Consider the following 11434-nt stretch of genomic DNA (forward strand, 5'->3'; position numbering starts at 1 on the left):
TTTATGAGTTTATCATATTTTTCCACCATTAAGAAAATACTATGCAAATATTTATCATGTGCAATACATTGGGTCTTGTGCATTTTTTTTTACTTCTGCAACTTACACGGACTGCTTTATCTGTTGCAGTTAGTATCAGTACTGTTAACATATCGGCTGCACCTGCAAAGTGTTTTAAACCAAAATGCACGCAGTATTTTGTAGTTATTTTTTAAGTTGAAGTGCAATTCGGCGGTATGGTCCCTAGAGGTCTACGCACCACACTTCAAATGTAACTGTTCCAAAGCGTTCACAGTTGGTTCTACATTGTAAAAACGCTAATGCATTTCTTCATTCTGTATGTGATTATTATGATTAAAATGCTTTGAGGAGTAGAATACAGTGTGATGTATGAACAGTACATGTAGCTATGGTTTCAGCGCCTACAGTATGTACAGGAAATAGTCAGGACAAGTTTACAGGTGTATAAATCATTCTGAACATCCTCACTATTAGAATATGCAGTCAAGTGCAAAGAATATGGTGGTCCCAACTTAAAGTAGACAATCATCCATGTCACATAACTGTGATTTGGATTAGCACTGGGCTGAGTAGCAAGATGCACTGATAGAAGATATTGGTATCTCACATTTAATGAGCGCCAACCAATGTTTTAAATTACATTTTCCTGCTAAGCATTAGCATCATTTTTAAGTAAACAACTCTTGTGCAGTAGGTTACATATCCGGATTGAAGCAAGACCACTGAAGTGAAGCTGACCTCTAGCACAGGAAGGGATTTCTCACCAGGAAGTAGCAGCAATCACTGATTTATATTGTTTTCTCTGAATTTCTAAATATGGATTCTAATGAATATGAATGACTACATCAAATAAAATGTACATGTCGATTTTCGAGCTTATTTAAATGTATTTATTTGAAATAATTTTAAGTATCCAAGTATAAATCTAAAGACAGCAAGAGGGGGGGGGGGGAGGGGGGGGGTTCTAAATTAAATTAAATTGAATTAAATTAAACATTTGTTTCAGTATTTTGCATTGCAATTCATTTTCATCATGTGCAGTTTTTTATGGTTATTTCAGGTAATTCTAACCTTCCACTGATTCACATTTAACATAAACTTTTTAAATTACTTCCCTGTACATACACCAAACGATACCAATTAAAATGATTGACAAACTGCCCATGCTTCTGGATTACAGTACAACATGCTCTTGGCATTACACTCACTGAATTCAACAAAGCTAATTCCCCTGAATCAGTTATCATGTACAAAAGCATTTAAAAAGCAAAAACTTTATTTATTGAACAACGTTTAAAAAATCAGGATACTTTTTATCCATTTCAACATGCAATAAGAATATAAAAATAGACTTTGATTAAATTTATATAATATGAATATAGGAGTACAAATGTATTTTTAAAATACAAAGATAATTACACTCACATTGTGTACACTGTGTACAGAACAAGAAAATACAACATATTCCAATAATTAGCATTCGCATACACATTTACATCATAAATGCAACTGAATGGTAATTGCAGTTCTCTTTTGTTTTCCGGACTCCCATAAATATGGAAAAACATTAAAAGGTTCAGCTGTCATGTCTAGCTCTGACGGACATCTTGTAAAAGTTTGTTAATTTCGGTAACCAATTCACTGGCATCCATTATTTCATGTTTACTGTCACTCCAGCTCACGTGGAGCTGATTCAGGACGTTGTCAAAATCGTCCTCTTCGTAGTTCTCTGGGATTTCCTCCATGGCTGGCAGCCACTTGGAGGGGGGCTGTGCACTCACGTGATTCACTTGAATCGGCCCCGTACTGCTTCCTGGGTTTTGGAAATTAGTGTTAGCTGCCCAAGCTGCCACCCCTTGGGGGTAAGATAAAGATTTCCCTGGCAAATGTCCCTTTTTGCGCTCTAGGGAGCTCATTCTTTCCACCTCGTTGCACTCTGTGTAAGAATCCAATGACGAAGGCAGTAAGCGCTGGAAGACACTGTTCATTTCTGAAAGGAGAGGGGTGCTGCAAAGGTCTCTTGCCTCCTCGTTGCTGCTATTAGAGTCTTTGCCAAAAGTGGAAAAGCTCTTCTTTCTGTCATTGGAATCTATGGACTGGCTGTCCTCTTCTACTGAAGGCTGCTGGGGGTCCTCCTCAGGTATAAACATGTTACTTCTGTAGTCAGACGAAGCTGGAGAGGGCAATGGTGGCATCCAGCACTGATCTGAGTGCCCGAGTACCCTACATTCATCTGTGCAGAGCTTCATAGCTTAAAAAAAGAAAAGAAAGTTTATGCACTTGTGCTTTTCAAATAAAGATTTCTAATGACAGTATTAACCCTTTTGTGTTTCTTGTCATTTTCAAAGATAAATCCTGTAGAAAAGCTTAATCATTATCAAATCAATGTTTACTCAAAGTTTAACTGTGCTGTACTATTTGGCGAATCTCCATTTTACATTAAGAAACGTTTTAAGGAAAAGGTGTTTGATGTACTGTAGAGTATATTTCCATATGCACCTACCGTGCTTTACTTTTCTGAACAAAAATTTAAATTCAACTCCTGCGAATCTGGCCCCAACTGGTACAAGTTAAAAAAAAGAAACAAATAATAAAGAGGCTAATTTACAAATGGTACTTCCATGAAGAGATGTTATTTCAAAACTGGATCATATCTAGTTTCAGTAACTCAACACATGTCTGCCATTAAATCCAATAAAATGATTATTCAGATTTTTTTTCATTTTCATTATCAACCACTGATAAACAGCTTCGGTATGGTTTGGAAATTACCTCCTTAGAAAAATGTATCTTATCAAAACAAACAAAAAAAAAATCCACTGTATTTAGGTTTGAATACTATTTTGTATGCTTTATGTTTTAAGTATGTCACTTGGTAATGGTTGTATAGGAGTTTGACATACCTGGATGAAGTCTGTGATGGCCATCTGTCAGAAAAAGTTCACCGAATCCTTCACCAAGAAGTCTGTCAATTGGAGAGTCTCTGCCTAGATCATAATCACTGTCCCCAGCCTCACTGTCTCCCCGACCACTGTCCTTAAGACTGAACTTGTCCATGTCTTGAAGGGCATATCTGTAAAAACACAGATATGAAATATGTTTGTGTTAATCTTATGTTGGCTATAAAACTAATTTCAAAAGAAAACAAGCACACCATTATACATTTTTTGTTGATTTACGGTGTAAGGTCTCTGATTATTAGTCAAAAGATGTTAACTTCATATTCCCAGCAATGGAGGTAACATCTTCTGCCTGGCCAAAATGTATCACATAAAAAAGCAAGCAGATGTTCGGGCAAAGTTAAATGTATCTTACCTGTAGCTTCTTGAATATTTATTCCCACGGAAACTTGGTCTTGGCTGGTACTGGCCCTGATGAAGCATGGACAGAAGCTGTGAGACTTGCTATATCAAAAATAAATAACATTAAATAATAAATAAACACATAAACAAACAAATACTAACTTAAACAGCATGTTTAAGACTTAACTGGCTAAGGCTGGGACCAAATCAAAACTTTGACAACCCGCTAATCACACTTAACAAAACTGTATTTAAAAGCGTTTTCTTTTTTTGTAAGTATCTTATTTCTTCTACTCATGAAAAGAAAACGCTATTAAATACAGTTTACAGTGCGATTAGCGGGTTGTCAAAGTTTTGACTTGGTCCCGGCCTAGGTTTGGCTGGTTCTACAGACCTCTATCAGCACTACTTTAGGTAGTACAAGATTAGTGCTAATCAGAGTCTGTGAACTTGTAAGAACTTGTATTGTTCTTGACTGCAAAAAATAAACACAGTATTTTATTACTGCCTATTATGAACAATTCATATAAATGGCAATAAAATGTGAAATTAAAATCAAATAAACAATACAATAGACATTTTAATTATATATATATATATATATATATATATATATATATATATATATATATATATATATATATATATATACAGTATATGAGTTGAGTTTCACACAAAAAATGCATTGCATTGTTTTTTGTTTCTTACCTCAACTGGTTGAGTGGTGTGTGCAAGTTCCAGTGAGAAATTCTCCGGTATGTGATTGGATGAGATGGTCACCAAGCTGTTCAGTGATTGGCGGCTGTGATGGCTCTGCCTGCTGCTCATCTGGCCTCTCTCCATGGTTGGTGACGATGAGGGTGACCTGTGATGAGATCTTATGGGCAGCGTGCCATTAACAGTTGGCACTAGAGTGATGTCTCCTTTGTGTATCTGCCTTGATGGTTTCTTGGGATGATTTTGATAAGTGGATTCAGCCACCCTGCAGTTATATGATCTTGTATCTTTCTTTTCTCGGTTGCATCTGGTAGCAAAAATCACCATTATGACTAAGAGGACTGCACAAATGGCTCCTAAAGAAATAATGATAATCATAGAGACATCAAGAGCAGGCTGGCTGCTGGCTGTTGGTGTGGGCTGGAAAAGAATATCCAGGCTTTCATACAAAATACACTTAAAGGTTGCTTTGGCATTAAGCTGTGGGCTTCCCTTATCTTGAACCACTACCACAATTTCAATTTCTTGGTGGGGAAAGTCTTCCATAGTAACATTGGTATAGATCTCACACTTCTTTGGGTCCATGGTGAAGATGTTATCTTCATTGCCAGATACAATAAAGCAACTCAGTTCAGAATTAATACCAGAATCCCTGTCAGTGGCCCTAATGGCTGTGACTAGGTATCCAAGCTCAGCATATTTAGGGATGGAGATTTCAGAAGTATGGTTGTGCAGTGCTGGCACGACAATAACTGGTGCATTATCATTTTCATCTATAACTGTGAGGACCACTGTGGTGTTGCTACTAAGCTGGTAGCTACCACCATCCCTTGCTTGAACAACAAAAGCAATTCTGTTGATGTCTTCATGATCAAATGTTCTGAGAGCGTAAATGGCCCCATTGGAAGGGTCAATGGTTACATAGGTGGTAATGGAGCTCCCTAAAATAAAGCTTTCCAAAATTGTGTAGGTAACATGTCCATTTTCTCCAAGATCGGGGTCACTGGCCATCACTGAAGTGATATAGGCTCCGGGGTAATTGTTTTCAGACATGAAGATCTCATACCTGTTTTTCTGAAAACGTGGTGGATTGTCGTTTTCATCCAGCACCTGAACTGTGAAGTGTTTAATTGTAGAGAGACTGGGGATCCCTTTGTCTTCTGCAATAACAGTGAGACTGTATTCAGATCTCTTTTCTCTGTCTAATGTAGCATTGGTCAGGATCATGTAATTGTTTTCATAGGTCTTTTGAAGTTTAAAGTGACCATGCCCATGTAGCTTACAGACAACTTCTCCATTCAAACCAAAGTCCCTGTCTTGAACCCTTACCAAAGCCACAAAAGTGTCTTTTGCTGCCCCTTCAGAAATATAGGCCACTTCCTCCTTCCCCTGAGTCATTAAGTTGATGCTGATTTCAGGTTTGTTATCATTGACATCTACAACTTTTATGATAATCTTGCAGTGAGCTGGGATAGAATTAGGTCCCAAGTCTTGAGCCTGGACATCAATCTCATAGGACTTGGTGACTTCAAAGTTGAGTGGCTTAAGAAGAATAAGGTGGCCATTTTCTGGGTTCATCTTAAATGTCTCCAGGATTTTAGGAGACACATGGCTACTGAAAGAATATGCTACTTTCCCATTAGCGCCCTCATCTGGATCTGTGGCATTGAGGTCTAGCAGCAAAGACCCCACAGGTGAGTTTTCTTGTAAATGGATAACATATGATTGTTCTTCGAAAACAGGACTGTTATCATTTGAATCAGAAATACTAATTTTAAGAAGAGTTGAGCCAGATCTGGGAGGTACACCAGTGTCAGAGGCCAATAGCTGGAGCTCATAGCTTGACTGGATCTCTCTGTCCAGTTCTCTAACCACAATAAGTTCTGCATACTTAGCCCCATCAGTCCTAGTTCGCACTTCAATATCAAAATGCTCATTTTGAGACAAGGAGTAAGTGTGAAGGGAATTTTCAGCAACATCTGGGTCAGTAGCGCTGTCCAAGTGGATCCGTGTTCCTACAGCGGCACTTTCTGAGATCTCAATAGGAATAACTGACCTGGAGAACTGGGGGGAATTGTCATTAATGTCCAGAACTTCCACTTCAACGTGGAACAGCTGCAAGTGCTCCGTTGGTAGTGTAATCACGTCAAATTCGATTGTACAATTGAGGTTTTTCTGGCAGAGCAGTTCACGGTCAATTTTCTCCCCAATGCTGATCTCCCCGTCTTCCTCCCGAACCAAGAGCAAAGGGGTGCTCCCTCTCTGCATTGCTCGGAAACGGACCGAAAGGGGGCTAGGTAGTTTAGATAACACTTCAACCACATCTTCCCTTAATCGAGCAATCACAGTCCCCACTCTCTGTTCCTCATATAATTTATATTTTAAAGTCTTACCTGCAGCATCCTGGGTTAACAGCATAACCACCAGTAGTGCATTCAGAAAAAATAAACACAAATATAAGTTTCCTTTGTTGCTGCACATTCTTGATTCTGCTTCCAACAGGCTTGTTATAAATATTTCCTGGAAAATGCCTAAACAAGTTGCTTAAGTCTAGCACATATTAAATCCTTCAAGTTTGTGAAGTTCCCTGTTTGTTGAATCAGCTTCACAGAACTCCCAGCACTGCAAAAGTCACGTTTTCACTATTTTCTCTTTAAAGTAATTAAACAAGATAGGTAAAAAAAAAAAAAAAAAAAAAAAAACAACAACAGAAAACTTATCCAGTTGAAGACTCGTATCAATTGAAAAGCATCTTAACTCGAGTTAGAACTATTGATCACGCAGCCCGGTGTGTTGCAAAGTCTAATTTACAAAGCATCTGTCTGTAGCAGGATTACGGTTTCTGTTGGCGCTGTGAGAACTCTTGTCTTCTGTGATGCCTGTCTGCAGACTGACTGTCCCAGATCTCCCGCCCCTGCCTAAAAAATCTGCTGCTTTTCTTCAATGCAGACAAAACGCTTCCCAGCTCGAGTGCTGCCCCTCTAGCCTCAGAGTGACCATTCAAAACCGTGCAGCTATTGATTTACAAAGGAGCAGAGGAGAAAACCCCGCCTTTCTGCATTCAATTTCTCAGAGTGTGCCTTAACAAAAGCTGAGACAAATTACTCAAGACCAACTTTTATTTTAGACCCGTTGCCGTTTTTTTTTAAATGACGTCTTCTGAAAACAGAAGTTTACTCTTAACTGATACTGTAAAACATATACGAAGAAACGCGTTTAAAGTAGCTAATGCAATTTAACTGAATTGTGACTCAATTTAGTTATAATATGTAACAGTTATTACAGAAACTCTGCTATTTATAGAAGACGAAAATGTTTTCAAAGACTGTTGCATTTTATAAATGTTCCAACTTTAACAATATATGTGTAACGTCTGTAGGTTCAATGCAGTGTATTTTATCTCTATAGTCATTATGATCGTTATTTTATTCCTGGACATAACCCAGGTTTGCATGTTTGGCAGTAGTGCATGAAATTAATTTGTTAACTTTTCATAAGTTTGTATTTGTTCTTTTTCTAAAATTAGCAGCATTTCTTTCTGTGCAAATTAGGCTATCCTACAAGCACTGAGAACATTACTTATATGTTTTCTAGTTGACAATTTACATATTTTTACATAACATTAATAGCTAATAAAAAATGTCGTTTTTAAAGAATGTCTTTATGAAAGGGACAATATAGTCCTTAAGTTTGTGGAGGTTGCTAACTTAAAATAGATTTCTGCTATATCCAATCACCCGTTTCATTTCCAGCTTTCACTTTCTCACTTTATCTCGCTTATGCAAGAGGAACCACTGAGAATTCAATAAGAATTCCACTGTAAAAAAACGAAAAATCTCTGCGTGAACTCTTCTTTTTCTTCAGACATTAGTATGCGTTTTATATGCCATTGTCTCTTCAATCTGAATCCAGCCATGTGTCTAATCGCAGTGAAAAGAATCCCGTCTAATGAATGTATTTAGTACTGGGTCACGCCGATGAACATTCTGTCCCCATGAATAATACTGTTTTACAGCGTTGGGTCCTTTCAGATTTCTGATCCCTGAATCAACATCATATATGCAAGTTTAAAAAACAAACACGAACAACGGAGGCTTTAGAAACCCGTGGCCATCTGGCGCGAGTCTCCAACAATCCAACCCAATAATTACATCAATTCAGCTTTGCGCAGCCCCCTGAAAACACCAAGAGGGAATTAGTGCCCATTGAGAGAGTGATTCAGAGATAATCTAAATCCATTAGTTCACGCTCTGTTTCAAAGTCTTGATAAATCTTCCCACAACACTTTTTGTAAACTTCAACAGCAACTTCTATTCAGCTCATAATTGAAATAAATGGTTTATTTTAACCCACGTTTAATGTCATAACCTGACATTAACAGGATTTATTTTCAATGATAGGAAATAAGATGGTCAGAAACAGCAACCCTCCGTCTGCATGCCCTGGCAGTGCGATTATGTCTGTCATTCCTTTATACATAAATAAAGTAGTTTTAAACCATCATGGAGACTGACGGTTTCTATTACTGAATAAAACACTTTCAACCCATTATCCGTGAGAAATAGGACATATATTTGGTGTAGAGGTTATTAACTGAATCTGTATTGGCTATTTCCCATTCTAACTGAGAAAATAATGTAAACTAAATGTTTTGCGCTTAAGGGTTGGGGATTTCTAAAAATCAATATCTTTCTAAGAGCTGTTGTGAAAAAAATAAAACTGGGGAACAACTGTGAATGCTTACTCGACCCCATTGCCACCTTTGACACGGCAGACTTGGGTTGGACAAAGAAAATTGAAAGTACACGTGCAGCTACGTGGGCTTAAGATAGATGCTTTATTTCGTGTTCGCTCAAGGCACGTGAGCGCTTCTAACTTTCTCTACTTCACCAGAGCTACCGGCTGCCCCTAAAAGCAACCCCCACCCCCCATGAGGAACCTTCAAAGCTTTATTTATTCTAAAGCAAACCATATCATTGCCTTTCAATGCACAAACCCTTCCCTTGGAGTCATAACATCCAATTACAGAGAATCCAACTCTGTATGATTCTATGTTTTGCTCCAAATACATGTAATAAAATAATGTTCTCTTAATAAATACGAAAGAATATCAATACTTCTCTAGACGTAGTAATTCCCGTTTTAGCGTCTTTCATAAAACGTAAATTGCCTATATTGGTACTATATGCTTTTATGTTTTTTTGGTTTTGTATTCATTGAAATTACTTTGTATGCTTGTAAAGCTTTCTTTATCATTGCACGTCACTTTCTTCAAATAGGGGCATAGCTGCAATACCAGAGCCTTCTGCTACAGTTTGACGCCACTTTTCATACCAGCAAACTACAGTGAGTTGGCATACTTGGAAATCAACAGTCATCTCTGATCAAACTTAACAAAGTTAGATGCGGACTGATGGAAAGATTCTTTCACATCTTGCCTCTAAAGCACTGAGCGCGCTTAAGCAGTAATGCAATTACTTCAGGAACTGGGCACTAATCACATTCCCCCGCAATGAAGCTAATGTATTTAAACAAGTTAGGCAAGGTTTGGGACATCTTTGTCCCTGGTTTCTGAAAACTTGCGAATTTAAAACTTCTAAAGGCAGATGCAGTCGTAATACATTTAGACACGGTTCTTTCCAAATGAACTTTATCCTAATCGATTATCTGTGTTCACACAAGTTGAAAATGAAAAGGATTATATAGCTTGTTATAGGCTGCCGTATATTCTATCAATGAGCAGGTGCAGTTTCTAAATATGTTGTTCATTATTATAATAATTATTATTGTTGTTGTTAGAAATAAATACAACGACAGTATTTATAAGTTTAATTGTTTTTTTTTTTGTTTGTTTGTTTGTTTTTTGTAGCCATCGGCTATTGCACGTTTGGGCCGTTACATTTCAGTGAAACGCTACAGCAGTCAAATAATGTAAGTTTGTTTATAGATGGATGGTTTCTTTGAAATCAATGTTTACAAGTGCTACGTGTAATGCAAAACAGCAAAACCGTCACGAAGATATTAAGACCCTTAGACACCAGCCCAAGCGACGTAACTCAAACGTATCTTCAAAGTAGGACGCCCATCCCTTTTTATTACATTATTTTATTAGAAACAACAATATATACAAATGTATTACACAAGTTGCACGTTTCGCAGTTTGGCTGTTAACAGCCAAAGTTACTAATGTTGCATTTGCAGTATCACATGGCCAGAGCTGAAAGTATCTTTAATTTCTTTAATTTCTGGTCCTGTATTATTGCTGAGTGCCCCCCGCCCCGCCCCGCCCCCATTGAAGTATTGTTTGAAAGCAAGACACTTTGCAAATTTAATTAATACGTGTTGAATGACTTGCAGTAGGAGAATAGAGCAGTATTTAGTTACGCAACACTGAGCTGTTCTACTGTATGAATTAATTTGAGTTTTCAAGTTGTTAGGCTTGGATTTTGGTTTCGGGGTTTTTTTTTTTTGTTTCAATTCGCTGACGCCATACCAACTCTGATGCCGTTAAAATAACAATTACTATTCTGCTAGTATTATCTTGCCGAGCACCCCGATGTAATTTTGTACTTTTTAAAAAAAAGGGGATAAGTAACGGCAGCAAATATTTTACCGGTACACAGTACCGGGCCTTACAGTCTTATTTTCATTTATGCACATGGCCCGTCTTTGAAAGACAAGATATTTCTTTGCTGATGCAATAAAGTTATCAGCAAAGCAGGTGGTACGTAGCTAAGATGCGGTTCTTTCCAACTGCAGGGTGCCAGCACATCACTCAGTTTCTGTTGTCGGAATGCGTCAATGGGATTGGTGTTGTAAAGGCACGCGAGCATCTGCTGCCTTGTCTGTCTTATTATCATCATTGATTCAATTAGCTTCTGCAGATCTTGAGCTAGGCAGAACCATTCACTCGCCCTGCCCCTCGTGAGCCGACAACAAAGCTCATTGTTATACATCCAAGCAACAACTTTCGCTAAACTTGGGTAAGGAGAACGTTTTTATTAGTTTATGGCACGTGTAGGACTCAAAAGTTGTCAGTGATAAAATAATAAAACATTTGTTTGGAGAGCAGTAACATCTCAGTAACCCTCGTTTGCCAATTTGCTACCTTGTGTTGGTCACATTATAGAAGGCATTTTCATTGAGCCAAACCCAACAACATTTATACAGGACAGAATACAAATTAGTACATTATGGTATTTATGTACACCTGCACCCAAGAAAATTCTGCCATTGTAATGCAGTGTTTTATAATAGATGCTATCAGTAAATTGCCAGATGCTACTGTAGTATACTGCACACCATGTCTAGGACATCTAGATGATTTGGAATCCTTTAATATCTGACTTTACAATTCTTTTGGATCAAACACTTTGTTTTATTATATTTATGTT

At 37.7% G+C, this 11434-nt stretch overlaps 1 protein-coding gene across 2 annotated transcripts; it reads right to left on the reverse strand.

Annotated features, from left to right (window-relative positions):
* Window positions 1-1279: 1279 nt before the first annotated feature.
* Window positions 1280-8151, reverse strand: LOC117965035 (protocadherin-18-like). Of its 2 annotated transcripts, none has more exons than XM_059004798.1 (4): window positions 4032-8151; window positions 3337-3392; window positions 2925-3094; window positions 1280-2272 (listed from the first exon to the last, which is right to left on the reverse strand). In XM_059004798.1, exons 1-4 carry the CDS (start codon window positions 6519-6521, stop codon window positions 1611-1613), a joined length of 3378 nt encoding a protein of 1125 aa, XP_058860781.1. In that variant the 5' UTR covers window positions 6522-8151; the 3' UTR covers window positions 1280-1610. The 2 variants fall into 2 exon arrangements, with proteins under 2 accessions (XP_058860781.1, XP_058860777.1); XM_059004794.1 differs by having other exon boundaries at window positions 3337-3425; window positions 4032-8150.
* Between the last annotated feature and the right edge of the window lie 3283 nt (window positions 8152-11434).

The sequence above is a fragment of the Acipenser ruthenus genome, chromosome 2 (assembly GCF_902713425.1).
Source record: "Acipenser ruthenus chromosome 2, fAciRut3.2 maternal haplotype, whole genome shotgun sequence".
NCBI lineage: Eukaryota > Metazoa > Chordata > Actinopteri > Acipenseriformes > Acipenseridae > Acipenser > Acipenser ruthenus.

Coding starts and splice junctions, on each gene's coding strand:
- LOC117965035 (XM_059004794.1), bottom strand. CDS start 6,521: ATGTGCAGCAACAAAGGAAACTTATATTTGTGTTTATTTTTTCTGAAT. Junction 3,095..3,336: donor AAATATTCAAGAAGCTACAG/GTAAGATACATT, acceptor GTGTTTTTACAG/ATATGCCCTTCAAGACATGG. Junction 2,273..2,924: donor CCATCACAGACTTCATCCAG/GTATGTCAAACT, acceptor TCTTTTTTTAAG/CTATGAAGCTCTGCACAGAT.